We start from the raw sequence: 19,461 nt of genomic DNA on the forward strand, positions 1-19,461 counted from the left end.
ACACTAGACTGGGCTCATTGTACTGGTGCTTGCATGCTTACATGTTCATTTACTAACCACACACCTAATTCAGGGGCGTAAACGTCTGGTCCATGGACAGTATAAGATTCACAAAATCATCCTTGCCAAAGCAGCCGCTGTCAGGATTCGAAATTCAATAAATTTGGGGACTTTCTTTTATATAGCAACATAAAAACATCCACTATGGGATAGACAGGATGTATACAAGTACATGACACACGTATGCTATAAAAATCACAGGAACTAGCTATGGTAGGTAAAACTTTATGACTTATATTGGCTGCACATTAACAAACATGCATTATTTCCTTTGGTGTTTAAAATGCATGACTTTAAATAGTATACAAAGCTCATAAATAATAAATTATTAACAGTACATGTAACCAGGCAACAAAGATACTGAACCAGGCTTAACACATGACCTACATGCATGCTTCATGTCAGACAATCCCAGAACCTGTTTAATGTGGCCAAGCACTTGTCACCTACTTTCACTTTGTATATCAGATAAGAATGACTAATCTTTTTATCATATATTTTTTAATTTACATTCTAGCAATACAATACAATACAGATCTTTCTCAGTGGCTGCAGTCAACCAGTAAACAGCTTGAACTCTAGCACACAGTGCAGTCCGTTAACAGTTTTTAAAAGAACACAACTTTGTGTCTAACACAACAATCAGAATAATTTATAACAATAAAGACAAGATAGCCCCTGTAACATTTCTATGAGAGCAATGGTAGCACAAGTATTGTTCCCACAATGTAACAGTTCTGAAAGCAAGACATTAAATTAAAACAATTATATCACTAGCTGTAAAAATAATTCAAACATGCTTAGCATTCTAATACAGGGCAAAAAAAAAAATCTATGGCTTGCAGAAATGGTTTTTAACCATGTATGTATGTTTTCTTAAATCTAAATTAAAAGTATTCAGGGACCTTGCAGTTGTGAAAGCAAAGCATCCTAAATTTTTTTCATTTGAGAATGCAACTTTATTCTGAAATTTGCGCTAAGATGTTGCCATGACTCCATGCAAAGGCACAAAATTGCCTTTAGAAATCTGTACTGGTAGTTTTGTCTAATGAGGTGGACAAGCTTTAGAATAAATTTTCTGTCTTGTAATTATAAGAATATTGCATTAAACAGAAGCACACACTTAAGGAAAGTTTTGTGTATTACAGGTGCTTAATTAGATTGTGGCAAAGATTTTCTAAGCAGAAGTCCAATTATGTACCCAGAAATATTTGACAGCTGACTTTCTAATAAGCTTTCATAAGGACAATGCACAACTTAGTTTAGTATGGGCTGTACTTGATGAGAAATTCCTGCAGAGAGTAAGAAAAATATTGAAAAAGTTATGATCTAGTAGGTCCAAATGGAACATCACATACTTTGTATTCTTTCCTTCAAACTTAACAAAAAACTACACTAACAAAAAAACCATCACAGTATTCCATACAGTAAGTTAATTTGAAGTGACTTCCTTTAAAAATTCAGAAAATGACACAATTTTAAAAAAAAATTTGCAGTTGCTCATTGAAAATAGTCTACAGGCGGTCATGTCAGAAGACAGCTTCATAGTCTCTACATTTTTTAAAAGGGATAGGCATAAATAGTTCACTCAGTTATGAAATGTCAAAAGGGTTTGAGCATTTGCCGATTACAAGTTATGTCTGAAAATTTTCTACTTAAGAGTTATCTTTTGTTTTTGAGAAGAAACTGCTGCACTCAGAAGCAAAATAAATTTTCTGCAGACATAACATCCCTCGAAATTTATTTTGTATATGATACCACAGTTGATGAATCTTACCTTATCGTGTGATGACCTCCTACAAAGTTTTTGAGGAAATGGATGTAACGGGCAGAGAATTCAAACACTGTTGCTTTGTCCGTCTTGTCAGACATTCCTGGCACAAGCTGCCGCATCAGGTCACAAGCTTCCTTGATGCGTGCCCTGCACATTTTACAGTCTTGATGAGCCAACAATCTCCTGGAACTCTTCTTCATTTCAAATGATGGAAATGCTTACTATAAATCATCTCTTTATTATTACTAAATGAAGCAAATTGTTGTTTCAGTGTGAAGACCCACCTTCTCCGCCTTTCTTTCATGTTGTGATTTTCTCTTACTGGTTCATCATCTGAAATTCCTGCAGATGTCTTCATTAAAGGTGGCAGAACACAAGCTGAAGCAGATTGTTTGTTGCAAGCAGGGCTTGCCAAAGCCAGCAACTCTCTAGCAGCTGCTACAGGAGCCATGTTCTCCTGTGACTTAGTCTGACCCGTGGTTGAGAGAATGCTACTCGATGTTAGCTGAGACACAGCAAAATTAACTCTTAGTATTATTTAGAAATGCGTTGTGAAATGTCAATATTACTTCTGTCCTATGGTAGTTGAGAGTTTCCTTGCAAACCAAAGCAAACTAAGAAAGTCATTTGATTCTCGTCATGTCAATAATAATATTACCATCAGGAAAGACAGAAGAACCAGCATGATAAAGAAACAAAGACCTCTGAAGAAGAAAAACTTGTATTTAGAAAGATAAGTTGGTCTGGCCCTGTAAGCTGATAATACATAATTGAAACAGAGAGGGAAATTAGAAAGTCAGTGTCTTCCTCTAATTTACAAAATGTGTCATTAGTCAAGTGTCTTAATTATTAATTTCCACAAAAGGCACTGACACTAAATGAAAATAGTTACTTCCATAGTTATATATCTGTAAGCTACATACTAATGACTCGATCTGAAATATTTCATGCTGGTTCAGGAATATTACTATGAACAGTTGGCAAATAAAAGCCAAAGACTAGATTGCTATACTTTTATCAAAACCTTACACAAAATGATATAACAGGAAGTCAAATAGCCATCATTGATCGCTATTGATTCAAAATCAATATAAAAAGTTAGTGCATTTTTTTCTGCTCCTATGATAATTACTGGTCAGTGGATACAAGAAAGTAATAAACAGTAACAATATAAATGCAATCACTTTCCACTCAAATTTTTCTCCTTCCCCAAAATTTGTTTGTAATGACTCAGTACTACGGTACTATTCCTTCTGTTTGACTTGTCAATATATCTGACCTGTTTGGCCAAGATGGCTGATACCATGGCCACTTGTGCGTTTGACTGCTGGCTGGCCTGAAGTGGAGATTTTATTTTTTGCTGAGAAATTTGGTGCTGATGTTGATTATTCACTTGTGACAGTTGTTGAGGAGGTGGCAGCTGAGTAGCAGGTAAATCTTTGCTCCTGGTGCAAATGGCTCGGCTGCTGGTGATGCTGTTGTAGATGCTGCTGCAGAGAGGAGATTGCATTGAGATCGCTGACAGGCGAGAGCAAGACAAGCTGACCTGTGCGAGGGTGAGAGGCATACAGATACCTGGGTGTGGAGGTTGCCATGCTGACAGGTAAGCGAAGAGCCTGGAATGGATGCTGCATGTCCACTGTCCCTGCTGTTATCAAAGTCACTAGTGGATCATTAACCATGCTAGCACCAGCACTGGTGTGGTGTTGCCACCTACGTTGGATGGGGTGGAAACATTAACCGGAGCTGAACTGCCAACTGGTGCAGCACCACAAACAGAAAAGCTAGAACTGTCACTGGAGGAGGGGATGGCTGCTGGGCATGTTTCACCACTGTTTGCTGGATGCTGGTTCGAAGACACTGGAGGCAGGACTGTGGACAAGATCTGATACCTGGACCCCACATAAAATCATTTAATGTAATGTTCCACTTCACAAATTCCCTGCTTGGATATTCTCTCTTTTTTCTCTCCATCTCTTTCCTATGTTAGATTATTGTGTCAGGCAAACACAATTTCACACACACAGAAGATTCATACACAATTATGCATAAATTTACACATTGAATAGCACAGGAAGATGTGACCTTGGAATGATTTGTTCTTGAACTATACTACCCTGAAGCACATTTAACCATTGACCTCCAAGGACTGATTATGAAGGTTCTGCTATGGACTGGAAGCATTGTGGGAACCTGTAATTGACTGATAATCTATGGTTATGCTAGGGTTGTTGATAAGGAGTGATCCCTGGGGTGTGGATGCTACCTTTGGTACAAAATTAAGGCTGCTTCCCCCCAATTTTTCTCTAGCATATTTATACCCACCAGCTGCAGTCGTTGCCAGGGATACAAGGGCTAAGACTTTGAATAGGACTGCCTTGAGGCAAGAGGGGAGGCAGCAGGCCATGAACCATGGAGTCTCCATTTCGTGCAGCCAAGGTCATGTAGCCCGCCACCGTGCAGGTGCTTCTCTCTGCTTGCTCAGTCTTGATACTAGAAGTTGCTGGATCTACAGGCTGTGACTTGATGCCTGCTCTAAGATTGTTGTGCTCCCTGTACAGCATGCCAAACCAATCACACTTAAGTGGCCCATAATAGTAAATCTCTTCCTTTAACTCCCTCACCCGAAAGATTTCAGTCAGTTTTAAAACTTGCAGAACTCGGAAGAGGTGTAGTTTTTTTTTTAATGGATTTATACTACATTTGACACATCCTTATCCAAACGACCGGAATCAATTTCTTAAGTGAAAGCATAAGAAACATCTTCCATCCCATTTTCACCTTCCTCTTGTATTCAGGGGGAAATATAACAAATTTACAATCTGGATATTTTACTGTCGATTTGGATAATTTTTTTTTTAATGGATTGGGGCATTATTATTGTTTCGAAACGGATTATAGTATAAATGCTAACTCACTGCGGTTGGTCCCTTCCCACTGCCGCTTGTGTAGACGTCTCTGTTGAGGTGGTGTCTTCCGCTCCTATGCTGCTTCCATCAGTAGACTGTATGGATTCTGCCTTTGCGCTCTGTTCATACGGCATCTTTTTCCTGTCTTCTTGGCTTCTGGATGAATCTATAGCAAGTTTCTGGCCAATCATGTGTTTCTCTTTAGCGCATGTGTTTGTGCTTTCAACTGTCAGCGCTTCTTGTACTCCCTGTATTTTGTTCTGTGTGGGGGATTTATCCAGTGAACATAATTTTTTGGCTGGAGGACATGGGGAACACTCAAATGCTGGTGTGCTGCCATCTAAAGTGTTGAAATCTCCATCCCCTTTTGATGTAAAAGGAAAAGCTAGTTTTAATTCTGCAGAAAAGCTCTGACTGTGTAAAGGCGACAACCGAAAGGTTTGCTGCCCACAGGCTGAAGTGATCTGTGCCACTTCATTGGACTCTTCCGTATGGTCAGGTGAGATGGCCCGAGTCAGGGAGGAATTAAAAGAAGCTGAAGTTGTCTGACTGGTATCATAATCTTCTAGCACCAGAGTTTCCTCGGCTGAAGAATACAGCTTTCTCTTTGCTTTAGGCATCTGAATAATAAGACAATCAAGTGAGTGTAATGCAATTTTAACATAATCCAGCAGATACTTAAGTGTGTCTTTGTTTAAAACTAACACATAATATTTTGCTTTGATTAACTGCAGATGCTCTTTTTTTCTCAATCTTTTAAGTTGTAATAAACCCTGGTGTATTCTAATTTAGTTTAATACAAACCTTGTGATGGGCATAATTATGTATCCTAAATGATCTGCCCTTGAGTACTCCCTTGAATGAGTGCAAATCTATGGCTAGTCACCCATGACCAGGTAAGGGCACCAAGTATTTTATCACTTAGATCTATTGCTGGGCTGAACACAGCTCCTTCAAGTCGACTGAAAAAAGTATTCAGCAACTACTCCATCTACTTTATCTCTTATTCTGTATAATTAAATAAGCGCATTGAGGGAGTGTAACTACATGTTGCAATCAGATTGCTTTATACCCGTTTCATGTCAGCCCAGCAGCATTTCCCAAGACCAAAATTAGTAAAACAAAAATTGTATTTGATCTTGTTTCCTTCTAGTTTCACTATTCTTGACACAACTGTGTCGAAAAAAAACATTGTAACTCTTTCATTGTCACTGGAAAAAGCAAAGACCTCTAAAATTACCCTGTAAGGTCCTATATGTGCATGCGTCAGCATATCAGTGTCTAGATCTACAGCTGAATATTTTTAAACATACAATGTTCTTCTTGATGCAATGTACCGTAACGGTTCTAACAAAGTCTACGATTACGACTCTAAACACTAACAACTCACGTGTTGCTTACCACGTCAGTCTGGGACAGGGTTATTTTATATACTTACACTGGGGAATTAAAAGTATAGGTGCACAATGAAGAATATCTCTCGACTTGGAGGTCGCGGGAAAAGACGTGCCTGTCACGAAGAGCGCGCTGGCTGCGTTCTCCTCGAGATAATGATGGCGCTTGAGTGACACGTGACGCAGCGCACGCGCCCAAACAGCGATTGCGCAGTTTGGCGTGGACGTCATTTGTTCTGACGTAGTACGATGTCACGACAAGCCTGTAGGCTTAAAATAAAAAAAGTTCTATTTATAGTTCACAGCAGAGCAGACAACTTACATCGTGCAGTGTGTTTGATAAGTGCGTGCAAGTACATTCTGAATGTAGATTATGTGCTAGATGAAAACAACAAATTTTACCTGAAATTGTAAAAATGTTCCAGTTATTTTACTGTAAGAGTGGCCTAGTATAAGCTGGTTTAGTTTTTTTTTATATATAATTATAGGCTGAGATCAGTAATTGTAAGATGACACTTTATTTATACCCCAGAGGACAATTTTGACATGGAGCTCTTTGGTGGAAGTGTCTTCCCTTTCATGTCATCAATCTACCCACCATCGAATCCCTTAACCCTGCACTAAAAACATGTTCCAAGAGCAATACTTTTGTATTGTCAAAACGTGCGTGCTTTTGTTTACTGAGGACCATCTGTTGCTCGCTGTGGGGTGTGATCAAGTGACCGTTGAATGTATTGGGTGTGAGCTTGCCTGGTAGTGTGAATTGGTTGAAGCTACAGACCTATATTCAACATACAGGTACGACCGTTCGATTTTACGACCACAAATGTGACTGGTATAGAATTACAACCATGACTAGCAAGGGAGCAAAGGGAAAGTGAGATTTTCCGGATTGGTCATACGATAATTTCCGTGGACTCACCACACCTGCGCCACACACAAAATTACCAGCCAATAAAATGAAATAAGGAAGAAGGAAAATATTTCCAAAATATCATGTGGCTTAAAGATGATAAAAATATAATTAACCATCATAATGTACTTACGGTAATTTACCATGGCCGACTTACGACCGGTTTGTCGTAACCAAAAGTTACTTCAATTAAAGTGCTTCAAGTGTTTGTTGTAGCCACATTATCTTGGTAGCTAAAGCTAAATAGCTATATATGTTGATAATAAATTTAACGATCTCATAAATGTGTAGTTTACCTAAAGGTCTTTGTGGAGAGCCAATGATCTTACTGGCACTCTTGACTACCCTCGTCAAACAAGCTTTATCTTTGACAGAGAGAACGCCAAACGACATCGATATATTGAATATTAAGAGGCTTTCGATTAGGCTGCGATATACTAACTCGAGGACAGGGCTACTGACACCAAATTCTGCAATTGCCTCAGCAGGAACAGGCGCTGATGTGCTTTCCTGGAAACAACGCTGGTGTGTTCTGAAAGAAAAGAAATCTGTAGCACCTTGCTCTGGTCTTATTTGCTGTGTGGTCTAAAACTCACAGCTTCCAGCATCTAGACCACCCTGATAGCAGCTACCTCATGTTCCCATCCAAAAGTCACACCTCACCACTTCAAATGGCTCTACCTTGATGTTTGTCTGCTAAAGACTTTAATACTCTTATTTACTAAGAACGCGTTCGTGACATTAGCTAAGTTCCTTTGGGTTGAAAGTTCGTAAGTGTAAACAATATTGAGCATAAAACAGTAATTGTCATAACCAAAGAGAAACTCGAGTAGCAAACTCAAGTCAGTGTTGTTGTCCCTGATCTCAGCTGCAGTGTTTTCAATGCATAAGTGTGGAACCTCTTCTAAAGTAGGATAGAATAAAGAAAGGTGAGCTTGGTATTAGTGTAATGTGGTCCATCCACCAACCCGCCCCTCCGCTGTCTATCCTCCGCCCTCTTCTTCCCCGCTGGTCACTTCAAGTGCGCCCTGTAATAATGGGTTTTCCTGTACTTTATGAACGGAGAAACTCGGTGGTGAAGTCAACCTAGAAGCCGAGGAAAAGGTGTCCATTCTGTGAAAATTATCTTTTTCCTTAACATTTTTTCATCACTAGTTCGCCTAATAGGTAGAACCGGGCCTGACTGGGAGGAGCGCGCAGAATGGAAGGGAAAACCGTGAGCTAAATTTAGCAGCGAGCTACACGACCAGCGATTGGTTGAAGTCCGTGGGGAGGCTTGAGACTTAAGTACCGACCATCCCAGACACCCGACAACAGTTGCGACCAGCATCTCGATCTGTTCCCTGATCTTTACTGCATATTCTTGTGGTTTCTTTGCCAGTCAAATGGACTCGAAACAAGGTAAATAAATTAATTCAAATATTACTGGACAGGAATCAAACCTCTTTTTTTTTATTCATAGAAAGTAAATTAAAGTTACAACAAATGATTTACAATTTGATTAAATTCTGAAATTTCACAACTTTTAAAAACTTGGCTGGAGCTGCATGATTGTTCGTGTCTCCTTCCCGTACATAAGATTCCAAATAATCGTCAAAGGGTTTAAGTGCCTGGACTTTCCGAGCGCCTTAGTACTTGGAGGAAAAGATAAGATGTTTTGGAGTGTTTGAGTAGGAGGAAAGAAAAAGGTTATACATCTGTTTGAATGTTCCTTGTTCTAAAATACTTTTGAACAGCTGTAAAGGGGGGGGGGGTTGGTTTTCTACGCCGTGCCAGCAACTGAGGCTATATTACGGCAAGCAGCCAGCCCTGTAAACAGATGAAAGAACAGCGTGCCCGAGACGAGAAATGAACTCTGGGCAGCCAACCTTCACTGTATTGGTGACAGGTGCTAACCGTTGCGCCACCGGGCAGCTGAACAGCTGTAAAGAACGCCATAATAACATGCATAATTTGCAGCCAAATGATCTTATGTGTTTTATTATAATTATTTGTTGTTGTTGTCCTCTGAATAAACCTTATTAAGTCGACTAAGTTGGATAAAACCGAATGTCACAACCTTGTCTAGGTGTCTGTAATGACGACAATCTCAAATTTTTAGATGATCGGTTTTCTCCAATATCTTCATCGGAGTCGATACCTGCAACGAATGTTTGAGTAAATACCATTAATCAGCGCTTTTTTTTCTCCTCCACAATCCCAACAAATCTTCTACAGCAATAATTCTTTATAGACAGTTTTACGATTTATTGCAAGTCAGTGGAGTAAATGTCATTTTACGACAATCTGTATGTAAAGAATTGTCAAAAATCAAACTATGGAGTTATTACAAACCCCGTCCCAAGTGAAATGATATTCTGAATTACTTCAACCTCTATCCGAAGTCGGACGGTTCAAACATTTCCGGTTTTTAATTTCCGTTTCCAGTTTTGCTGCGATAATACAAGAGACTAAGATAATACAAGACCCTTAACAGAAGTTTACTCACCCACCGCCTTTTTCAAGAGTTTCTCAACAATGATAGCAATGATTTTTGCAAAAGGTGGATGGTGGTGTGTACAATGGCTAAAGTGTCGCAAAAACTAAAAACCACCAAGGCCTTAAAATCACTCTGTTCTATGAATTTCAAATTTAAATTGCCGCATTTGTTTTATTACAATTCAAAACTAAATGTCCTTTTGTGACAGTAGCATAGTAATAAGTTGACATAAAACTACTTATACCTCGTTATTTGTAATTAAAATGTTAATGCGAGGAGTGCATCACTTTAAACATCACTTTGCTGACATATGACGACTGTCAACCGCGGACCACCTGACTTATGCCCATGGTCCGCGGACCACATTTTGAGAACCACTGCTGTAGCATTACTGTGAACGAGACTTTCCCTTGTTGACTCATCAGTAACAGTTGAGATGATGTTGTTTGCAACAGGTAACCAGTCCCGATATCCCCAGCAGGGGAACGCTGCACAACCACAGCAAGGCTACAGCTACAACCACAACTCTGCAGTCGTCGTAAGCAAACACTTCTTTATTGTTTATTATTTTGCTTATTTTTCTGTTTTTATGTCGATTTATTCACCTTAATATTTATTTACAGGTTACTCAGCCAGTAACTGCAGTTCCAGTGGTGAACAGTGTGCCAGACAACATGGGCTTGGCTATCTTCACCACAATCTGCTGCTGTTGGCCGATCGGTCTTTTTGCCATCATGAAGGCATCCCAGGTGAGAGCCAAAGTATCTATAATCATTTTTGTTAAGGAGATTGATACGGGTCCACCGCAACCTAAATTATTAGAACATATTATATATTTATTTCTAGTGCTATACCTACTCTTACTGAAGGGCAGTGAGCACAGAGGAGAAAAATGCTTCTCAGGCAAAGATCCATCTGAAATAAATTTTTGAATGATTGTGTATTATAACGGCACCACAAAACACTTTCCAATGAGAAGTTCTTGGGGTTTTTTTTTAACCAAAAGGATGCCAGGTAATGCGCATTGGGCGAGGACTCCGCTAACTGTAGATCAAACGACTGAATAGCGACAATTGAGTTGATGTGTGGTCATGCTGGAGAAAAAAATGTAGAGAAAGGCAACCGCAAGCAAAGTCTTTAATTTTTTTCGTGAGGTAAAAGATTAGGAAAAAAAGTTAAAGCTTATCAATGATCTCTATCTTAAGCAGAAATCACTGTAAACACAAGAAAAGCTCAGGGGAAAAAGAAGCTAATTTCGCAGGACTTTTTGAATGTCTTTTTACATAATGCCTTAGTCTATTAAATACCTCAAAGTTTTCCTCTGAGCTCGTACTGAGCCCGAGTAGTGACAAATAACTAACAGGATAATAAATTGATTTTATCTGTGATCAAACCTCTCGACTAAAACGTGGCTTTGTTTCCATAGACGATACGATGAAATAGCAACGACAAACTGAGAAGTACCAATAAACAAATATTCATTCGATAATCCTCAGTCCTCTTAGATCACAGATGGTGTGTGGATGTATAGGTTCATGAGTTCGATCGACCGAGGTGATCAATTTTTAATAAAATCATATGCAAACGTCGAGGAGGGCTCAGACTTATCACGTCCCTCCGATACGTGGAGTGCGAATACATTACTATTTTCATCACTCCAGTCCTTTTTCCAGTCATCTCCCTTTCCCCTACCTTTACTGTGTGTGAAAGGGAAGTAAACCGAGACAACCAAGGATAACAAGTTGCAGGTAGAAGGGTTTCCGAGATACTCTGCAACTTTACATTGCATGCATGTACTGAAAAGACTTTCCAGTTTTGCGAGATGATGTAGATGTAGTAGTAGTAGTAGTAGTAGTAATAGTAGTAGTAGTATAATAATAATAATAATAATAATAATAATAATAATAATAATAATAATAATAATAATAATAATAATAATAATAATAATAATAATAATAAGGGCTTCTGCTTCTGCTAAGGCTAAATTCTTTGGGGAACCCTTCTTCAGATTTTTAAGGGGTCCCTGTTCTTCGCCCAAATTTGAAGGGGACCCCATTGACGAAAATTGAAGGGGTCCTCCGAACTTTTAATGCGTACTGTAAGCAATTTTTGCGTAAGCAGAAACCCTGATAATAATAATAATACTTCCCAGTTCCAGTCACAGCTGAACTGCATGACCTGGTTGACTAGAGAGAGAGATGTCTGTACATTCCGATAGTTTTATACTGTGAGCATAGAGGGAGATGGCTGTGTTTGTGAGAGAGATGTGAGATAGAAAAGGAGTGAATGAGAGAAATAGTTTAGCAGGCAGTCATTTAAAGAGAAAAAGGACTAAAGTAGTTTGTGTTATAATTTAAAATACTGGTGTAAGAAATAGTCAAACCACTCAAAAACACTCTTCAGTTCATGAAACCTAGCTATCGTAAAACAGAAAAAAGATAGAAGTTGGGGTTGGGGTGAAGGGAGGATGATACTACATGTTTATTTGTTTGTGTTCTGTGTGCAGTCCCGCACAGCCTTAGCATCAGGAGACACCCAACGAGCTCAGAACTTAAGCCAGGAGTCTCGCCGCTTGTCCCTGGTTGCCATCGCATTTGGATGTGTCGCAATCGTCATTGTCATCATCGCAGCTGTCGTCTCGGCGACCATATAACTACCAGAATAGTTACTGACGACGTCAGAGCTTTCAGACCGGGAATCCTGTTCCTGGAGGGAGCATGTGGTTGCTGAGGAACCGGATATAAGACTGTCTCACACCCGGCAGCTGTCGAAGAAAGACTTTAATGCAAGACGCACACATTTGTTGCACTTTGTAGCTAATAGACATGATGCACGTGAGCGCGTGCGTGAGTGCTTTGTTGCACACCCATTGACTTTTGTGACAATGTAGACGAAAAATAATGATTAAAATGATGGATTAGACGAGCTTTTAACAAATTGTTGTTTACTGTTTTGTTGTTGATGATCTTTTAGACTTTAGAGAATACAAAGGTTCGCGGATGTCTGTACAAGGACATCCACGCCACCAAGTTTGGATGGTTTGGTAGTTAGGCGTGTGAAAGATATACAGAAAATTATCGTCGTAGGTGCTCAGGTTTTTGTATGGTCAGCGTGGTTGAAGTAAAGACACAACACACTTCTTCTGCAGATTGATGAAGTCTGAACAGAATAATTATCAAGTTTGTTTTCTGGAAATAAAGATCTCTGAAAGTGAAAGGAAATGTTGATGCCGCCGTGGTATACCACGCTGCAACTTGAGGAGTCCATCGTCTTCTGTGAATTGTTACTTCCACATCACTCGCAGCTCTGTCTTTTAAAAACTTCACTCGAAACGATGCCAAAACTAAGATTGAACACAGTTTTACTTGCTAATAATAAATGTTTCGACCACCATTTTGTAGTAAGTGCAAGTGATTCTACACACGTATCGATGAGACCATTTCGATTTGAGTGGGGTGAAGGTTATGTGTATACATTATTTTCCGAAATCGTCCATATGAGAACTTGGTCTTATCATATCATCCTGTTTGAATCTCATTAATTTTGAAGACGTTGTAGTAGATTAGCCATGTGTAGAATTCACATAAACAATCCGATTACACTCTGTAAGTATTCTGTTTTCATGTTTGGGCAAGTTGACGATCAAGATAGTTTGATGACGCGATGACCTCTTCACGCTGTGTTCAAACTTCTCAAACAGGATGTATTGCCTGTGATCGAGGTTGCGAAATGTTTTGGACACAAAGGCTCGAGGACGTCTGTACACAGATATCAATGCCACCAATTTTGGATGGTTTGGTAGTTAGGGAAAGAAAATTATCATCTTATGTGCTTCAGGTTTTGTTTGGTCAGCGTGGTTGAAGTACAGACATAACACACCTGTTCTGCAGATTGATGAATACTGAACAGTATAATTATCAAGTATCTGCTGTATATTGCTGTTTTGTGGAAATAAAGATCTCTAAAAGTGAAAGGAGATGCTGATGCCGCCGTGGTATACCACGCTGCAACTTGAGGAGTCCATCGTCTTCTGTGAATTGTTAATTCCGCATCACTCATAGCTTTCTCGCTAAAAAAAATTCACTAGAAACGATGTCAAAGCTAAGATTGAACTCAGTTTTATTATCTAATAATATATGTTTCGACCACCATTTTGTAGTAAGCGTGCATGATACCATATACACCTCCGTTAAGACCATTTCAATTTGAGTGGGGTGAAGGTTTTATGTATACATTATTTTCCGAAATCGTCCATATGAGAACTTGGTCTTATCATATCATCCTGTTTGAACTGACTGGTGGGGACATTATAACATCACCAAGGAAAGAGTATGTCACAACCGGTGAGCACTGGGAGGCGCGCGCAGCATGGAAGGGAAATCCGTGAGCTAAATACAGCAACGATCAACAGTTGCGACCAGCATATCGATCTGATCCCTGATCTTTACTGCATATTCTTGTGGTTTCTTTGCCAGTCAAATGGACCCGAAACAAGGTAAATAAATTAATTCAAATATTACTGGACAGGAATCAAACCTCATTTTTTTAATTCATAGAGAGTAAATTAAAGTTACAACAAATGATTTAGAATTTGATTAAATTCTGAAATTTCACAACTTTTAAAAACGTGGCTGGAGTTGCATGATTGTTCATGTCTCCTTCCCGTACGTAAGATTCCGAATAATCGTCAAAGGGTTTAAGTGCCTGGACTTTCCAGGTACATGGAGGAAAAGATAAGATGTTTTGGAGTGTTTGAGTAGGAGGAAAGAAAAAAGTTCTAAGTCTGTTTGAATGTTCCTTGTTCTAAAATACTTTTGAACAGCTGTAAAGAACACCATAATAACATGCATGATTTGCAGCCAAATGATCTTATGTGCTTTATTATAATTATTTGTAGTTGTTATCCTCTGAGTAAATCTTATTAAGTCGACTAAGTTGGATAAAACCGAATGTCACAACCTTGCCTAGGTGTCTGTAACGACGACAGTCTAAAATTTTAGATGATCGGTTTTCTCCAATATTTTCATCGGCGTCGATTCCTGCAACGAATGTTTGAGCAAACACCATTAATCAGAGCTTTTTTTCTCCTCCACAATCCCAACAAATGTTCTACAGCAATAATTCTTTATAGACAGTTTTACGATTTATTGCAAGTCAGTGGAGTAAATGTCATTTTAAGACAATCTGTATGTAAAGAACTGTCAAAAATCAAACTATGGACTTCTTGTGAATACTGTTTCAGTGGTCTAGCCATTAGGCCTTCGATTACTAGCTCGTTTCCAGTTTTTCCTCCGTCTATATTTCTGATTCCATTCTCTCTCCCCAGCCACATTGTCACTCTCTCTTCTCGTCCCCTTCACTACTGGTGCACACCTTCAAAATTCTTTTTATTCAAAGGCTGGCGGGCTCAGTTTTTACAGTTTGCAGGCCATCTGCAGGACAGATTTCAAATGAAAGATTGAAAGTAACAAGTACAGGAAAACAGGATTGTACCTGAGCATACTGAAATTGTTGAGGTCTGGCGAAAGGACGCACCGAGGCCTGACTCTCACAAGATAACATGCAGTACAGTGTACACGCACGCACCCACACGGACAACCCTGGAAACAAATAAATCCCCAGGGCGCTGACATGAACGAATGTCGCAAGTGCTGGGCCATGTTTGATAAAGACAGACCCTGTATCCATTCCAGGTCATGTTCGATAAAGCCTGTAGGTGCCCACCTCGTTTAATCACGGGTGGTGGTCACACGCTCAATGACTCACAACTGAGCTGACGAGAAGCGAAAGCAAGTTCGCGAACTAAATCGACGAATTTTCTTTTTTCAACAAGACTGTTGATTGTACCAAGTTCGCAATTGTACTAAAGCTTGACATTTTAAGAAACATGCTATGCAGAGAAATAAATAAATAAATAAATTTGTAAGAGGTTCCATATATTATCTCAATTGAGATTCACTTGAAACACTCATGCGATACCCATACGTCCCGACTGTGTGTCCTTTGTGTTTATGAAATCAGAGACACCTCGAGTGCCCATCTTCTGTAAAATGAAACGATGTATATCATCCAAGATGAGTACAACCGAAAATTCCCCTAAACGGACAGCCCTTGAAAAATTAAGCTGTCAGCCTGTCTCTCCTCCCTCCTGTTCTATGTTCTCTTGCATCTTATTTTCCATTGCGTATACGACGACAGTATATAGATCATCACATCGTTAGAACTATAATGAAGTGAATTACTGTAATTCTGCAGTAGTAACAATTACTGTGTGTTACTGATGTAGCTATATCTGTTACACAACTTGATGCATTCTCATACAGCTGCAACAATTATTGCCAGTTCATATACTGTGAGAGTATAAGTTGTACTGTAGTTGTACCAGTTGTTGTGACATTTCTCTACTTCTAACTAATCCTCTAGCGGTGTAAACTGCTGTGAACTTATCATGATGCTTTAGCATTACTGTCAACGAGACTTTCCCTGTTGACTCATCAGTAACAGTTGGGGTGATGTTGTTTACAACAGGTAACCAGCCCGGATATCCCCAGCAGAGGTACGCTGTACAACCACAGCAAGGCTACAGCTACAACCACTCTACAGTCATCGTAAGCAAACCCACTTTTTTTATTGTTTATTATTTTGCTTATTTTTCGGTTTTTATGTCGATGTATTCACCTTAATATTTATTTACAGGTTACTCAACCAGTAGCCGCCGTTCCAGTTGTTCACAGTGTGCCAGACCACATGGGCTTGGCTATCTTCACCACACTCTGCTGCTGTTGGCCGATCGGACTTTTTGCCATCATGAAGGCATCCGAGGTGAGAGCCAAAATATCTATAATCATTTTTGTTAAGGAGATTGGTACGGGCCCTCCGCAACCTAAATTAATAGAACATTTTATATATTCATTTCTAATGCTATACTACTCGTACTGAAGGGCAGTGAGCACAGAGGAGAAAAATGCTTCTCAGGCAAAGATCATTACATCTGAAATTCATTTTTGAATGACTGTGTCATAACGGGACCACAAAACACTCTCAATGAGAAGTTCTTGAATTTTTATTTTAAAAAAAAACAAGCAAACAAAAAAAAAAAAACCACCAGGATGCCAGGTAATGCGCATTGGCGAGAACTCCGCTAACTGTAGATCAAACGACTGAATAGCGACAATTGAGTTGATGTGTGGTCATGCTGGAGAAAAAAATGTAGAGAGAGTAACCGGAAGGAAAGTCTTTAAATTTTTTCATGACGTAGAAGATTCGAAAAAGAAGTTAAAGCTTATCAGTGATAGCTATCTTAAGCAAAATCACTGTAAACACAAGCAAAGCTCAAGGTGAAAAAAACTAATGTCGCAGCACTGTTTGAATGTCTTTTTAAATAATGCGTTAGTTTATTAAATAGCTCAAAGTTTAACTCTGAGCTCGTACTGAGCCTGAGTAGTGACAAATAACTAACATGATAATAAACTGATTTTATCTGTGATCAAACCTCTCGACTAAAACGTAGTTTTGTTTTCATAGACGATACGATGAAATAACAACGACAAACTGAGTCAGAAACGACCTCATGGGGAAGGTGCCAATAAAAAAATATTTATTCGATAATCATCAGTCCCTTAAATCACAGATCGTGTGCGGATATATAGGTTCATGAGTTCGATCAACCGAGGTGATCATTTTTTAATAAAAACATGAGCAAACGTCGAGGAGGTTCAGACTTCTCACGTCCTCCGATACGTGGAGTGCGGATACATCACTATTTTCATCACTCCAGCCTTTTTCCAGTCATCTCCCTTTCCCTACCCTTACTAGTGAAAGGGAAGTAATCATGTGCTTGTTCAGAATGCGACGGGTAAAGCAGACAACCAAGGATAAGAGAAGTTGCAGGTACAAGGGTTGCCGAGATACTCTGCAACTTTACATTGTAACATGTACTGAATAGACTTTCTCTCCAGTTTCGCGAGATGTAGTAGTAGTAATAATAATAATAGTAGTAGTCGTAATAAAAATAATAATCATAATGACGACGACGACGACGACGATGACGACGATGATGATGATGATGATAATGATGATAATAATATACATGCATGCATGGACTGAACAGACTTTCTCTCCAGTTTCGCGAGTATTATTATTATTATTACTACTACTACTAATACTACTACTACTACTTCCAGTTCCAGTCACAGCTGAACTGCATGACCTGGTTGACTAGAGAGAGAGATGTCTGTACATTCCGATAGTTTTATACTGTGAGCATAGACGGAGATGGGTGTGTGTGAGAGAGATGTGAGATAGAAAAGGGGTGAAACGAGAGAGATAGTTTAGCAGGAAGTCATTCAAAGAGAAAAAGGACTAAAGTAGTTTGTTATAAATTTAAAATACTGAAGTGTAAGAAATAGTCAAACCACTCAAAAACACTCTTCAGTTCATGAAACCTAGCTATCGTAAAACAGAAAAAAGATAGAAGTTGGGTTGGGGTGAAGGGAGGATGATACAAGATGTTTATTTGTTTGTGTTCTGTGTGCAGTCCCGCACTGCCTTAGCATCAGGGGACTTCCAACGAGCTCAGACCTTAAGCCAGGACTCTCGCCGCTTGTCCCTGTTTTCCATCGCCGGTGGATGTGTCTCAATCGTCATTGTCATCATCGTAGTTGTCACCATGGTCACCAGTAATTAATAACTACTACAATAGTTACTGACGACATCAGCTTTTCGGACCGGGAATCCTGTTCCTGGAGAGAGCGTGTGGTTGCTGAGGAACCGGATATAAGACTGTCTCACACACGGCAGCTGGCGAAGAAAGACTTTAATGCAAGACGCACACATTATTTGCACTTTGTAGCTGATAGACATGATGCACGTGAGCACGTGCGTGTGTGCTTTGTTGTACACCCATTGACTTTTGTGACAATGTAGACGAAAAATAATGATTAAAATGAAGGATTAGACGAGCTTTTAAGAAATTGTTGTTTACTGCTTTGTTGTTGATGATCTTTTAGACAGAGAATACAAAGGTTCGCGGATGTCTATACAAGGACATCCACGCCACCAAGTTTCGATGGTTTGGTAGTTCGGCGAGTGAAAGATATCCAGAAAATTATCGTCGTAGGTGCTCAGGTTTTTGTATGGTCAGCGTGGTTGAAGTACAGACATAACACACCTCTTCTGCAGATTGATGAAGTCTGAACAGAATAATTATCAAGTTTGTTTTCTGGAAATAAATATCTCTGAATGTGAAAGGAAATGCTGATGTCGCCGTGGTATACCACGCTGCAACTTGAGGAGTCCATCGTCTTCTGTGAATTGTTACATCCGCATCACTCGCAGCTCTGTCTTTTAAAAACTTCACTCGAAACGATGCCAAAACTAAGATTGAACACAGTTTTACTTGCTAATAATAAATGTTTCGACCACCATTTTGTAGTAAGTGCACGTGATTCTACACACGTATCGATGAGACCATTTCGATTTGAGTGGGGTGAAGGTTATACGTATACATTATTTTCCGAAATCGTCCATATGAGAACTTGATGTTATCATATCATCCTCTTTGAGCTGTCTGGCAGGGACATTACAACATTACCAAGGAAATGTCACAACCGGTGAGCACTGGGAGGCGCGCGCAGCGTGCAAGGGAAAACCGTGAGCTAAATTTAGCAGCGAGCTACACGACCAGCGATTGGTTGAGGTCCGTGGGGAGGTTTGAGACTTAAGTACAGACCACCCCAGACACCCGACAACAGTTGCGAACAGCATCTCGATCTGATCCCTGATCTTTACTGGAGTTTTTTGTGGTTTCTTTGCCAGTCAAATGGACCCGAAACAAGGTAAATAAATTATTTCAAATATTACTGGACAGGAATCAAACCTCTTTTTTTTAATTCATAGAGAGTAAATTAAAGTTACAACAAATGACACAATTT

At 39.4% G+C, this 19,461-nt stretch overlaps 3 protein-coding genes across 5 annotated transcripts in view; 2 read left to right on the forward strand and 1 right to left on the reverse strand.

Moving 5' to 3' along the window:
- Positions 1-1,611: 1,611 nt before the first annotated feature.
- On the reverse strand, positions 1,612-6,309 carry LOC112560846 (mucin-12-like). Of its 2 annotated transcripts, none has more exons than XM_025232939.1 (6): positions 6,145-6,303; positions 4,753-5,363; positions 4,160-4,387; positions 3,114-3,726; positions 2,119-2,339; positions 1,612-1,981 (listed from the first exon to the last, which is right to left on the reverse strand). In XM_025232939.1, the coding sequence occupies exons 2-4, from the start codon at positions 5,361-5,363 to the stop codon at positions 3,498-3,500; spliced, it is 1,068 nt and encodes a 355-aa protein (XP_025088724.1). In that variant the 5' UTR covers positions 6,145-6,303; the 3' UTR covers positions 1,612-1,981; positions 2,119-2,339; positions 3,114-3,497. The 2 variants fall into 2 exon arrangements, with proteins under 2 accessions (XP_025088724.1, XP_025088723.1); XM_025232938.1 differs by having other exon boundaries at positions 1,613-1,981; positions 6,182-6,309.
- A 1,844-nt stretch (positions 6,310-8,153) lies between these two features.
- Positions 8,154-19,461, forward strand: part of LOC112558493 (proline-rich transmembrane protein 1-like) — a 32,486-nt gene continuing 21,178 nt past the window's right edge. The window contains exons 1-4 of one of the 2 annotated variants that reach the window (XM_025228960.1): positions 8,164-8,451; positions 9,985-10,067; positions 10,153-10,278; positions 12,036-13,133. In XM_025228960.1, the coding sequence (XP_025084745.1) occupies positions 8,436-8,451; positions 9,985-10,067; positions 10,153-10,278; positions 12,036-12,182 (372 nt within the window). In that variant the 5' untranslated portion in view covers positions 8,164-8,435 and the 3' untranslated portion in view covers positions 12,183-13,133. Of the gene's footprint in view, positions 8,452-9,984; positions 10,068-10,152; positions 10,279-12,035; positions 13,134-19,461 lie in introns of those variants that run through there. The other variant, XM_025228959.1, reaches the window with a different exon arrangement.
- On the forward strand, positions 13,363-18,494 carry LOC112558496 (proline-rich transmembrane protein 1-like). The gene is made up of 4 exons (XM_025228965.1): positions 13,363-14,024; positions 16,058-16,137; positions 16,226-16,351; positions 18,066-18,494. The coding sequence occupies exons 1-4, from the start codon at positions 14,009-14,011 to the stop codon at positions 18,213-18,215; spliced, it is 372 nt and encodes a 123-aa protein (XP_025084750.1). The 5' UTR covers positions 13,363-14,008; the 3' UTR covers positions 18,216-18,494.

This window comes from Pomacea canaliculata, linkage group LG3 (genome assembly GCF_003073045.1).
Source record: "Pomacea canaliculata isolate SZHN2017 linkage group LG3, ASM307304v1, whole genome shotgun sequence".
NCBI classification, from domain to species: domain Eukaryota; kingdom Metazoa; phylum Mollusca; class Gastropoda; order Architaenioglossa; family Ampullariidae; genus Pomacea; species Pomacea canaliculata.

Excerpts from the sequence above, each read along its gene's own strand:
- LOC112558496 (XM_025228965.1), top strand. Across the intron at positions 16,138-16,225 it reads ACAACCACTCTACAGTCATC|GTTACTCAACCAGTAGCCGC; the intron begins GTAAGCAAACCC and ends ATTTATTTACAG. Across the intron at positions 16,352-18,065 it reads CCATCATGAAGGCATCCGAG|TCCCGCACTGCCTTAGCATC; the intron begins GTGAGAGCCAAA and ends TTCTGTGTGCAG.
- LOC112560846 (XM_025232939.1), bottom strand. The coding sequence starts at position 5,363 with ATGCCTAAAGCAAAGAGAAAGCTGTATTCTTCAGCCGAGGAAACTCTG. Across the intron at positions 4,388-4,752 it reads GTGGGAAGGGACCAACCGCA|GGAGCACAACAATCTTAGAG; the intron begins GTGAGTTAGCAT and ends CATGCTGTACAG. Across the intron at positions 3,727-4,159 it reads CCTGGCAACGACTGCAGCTG|GTATCAGATCTTGTCCACAG; the intron begins GTGGGTATAAAT and ends TGTGGGGTCCAG.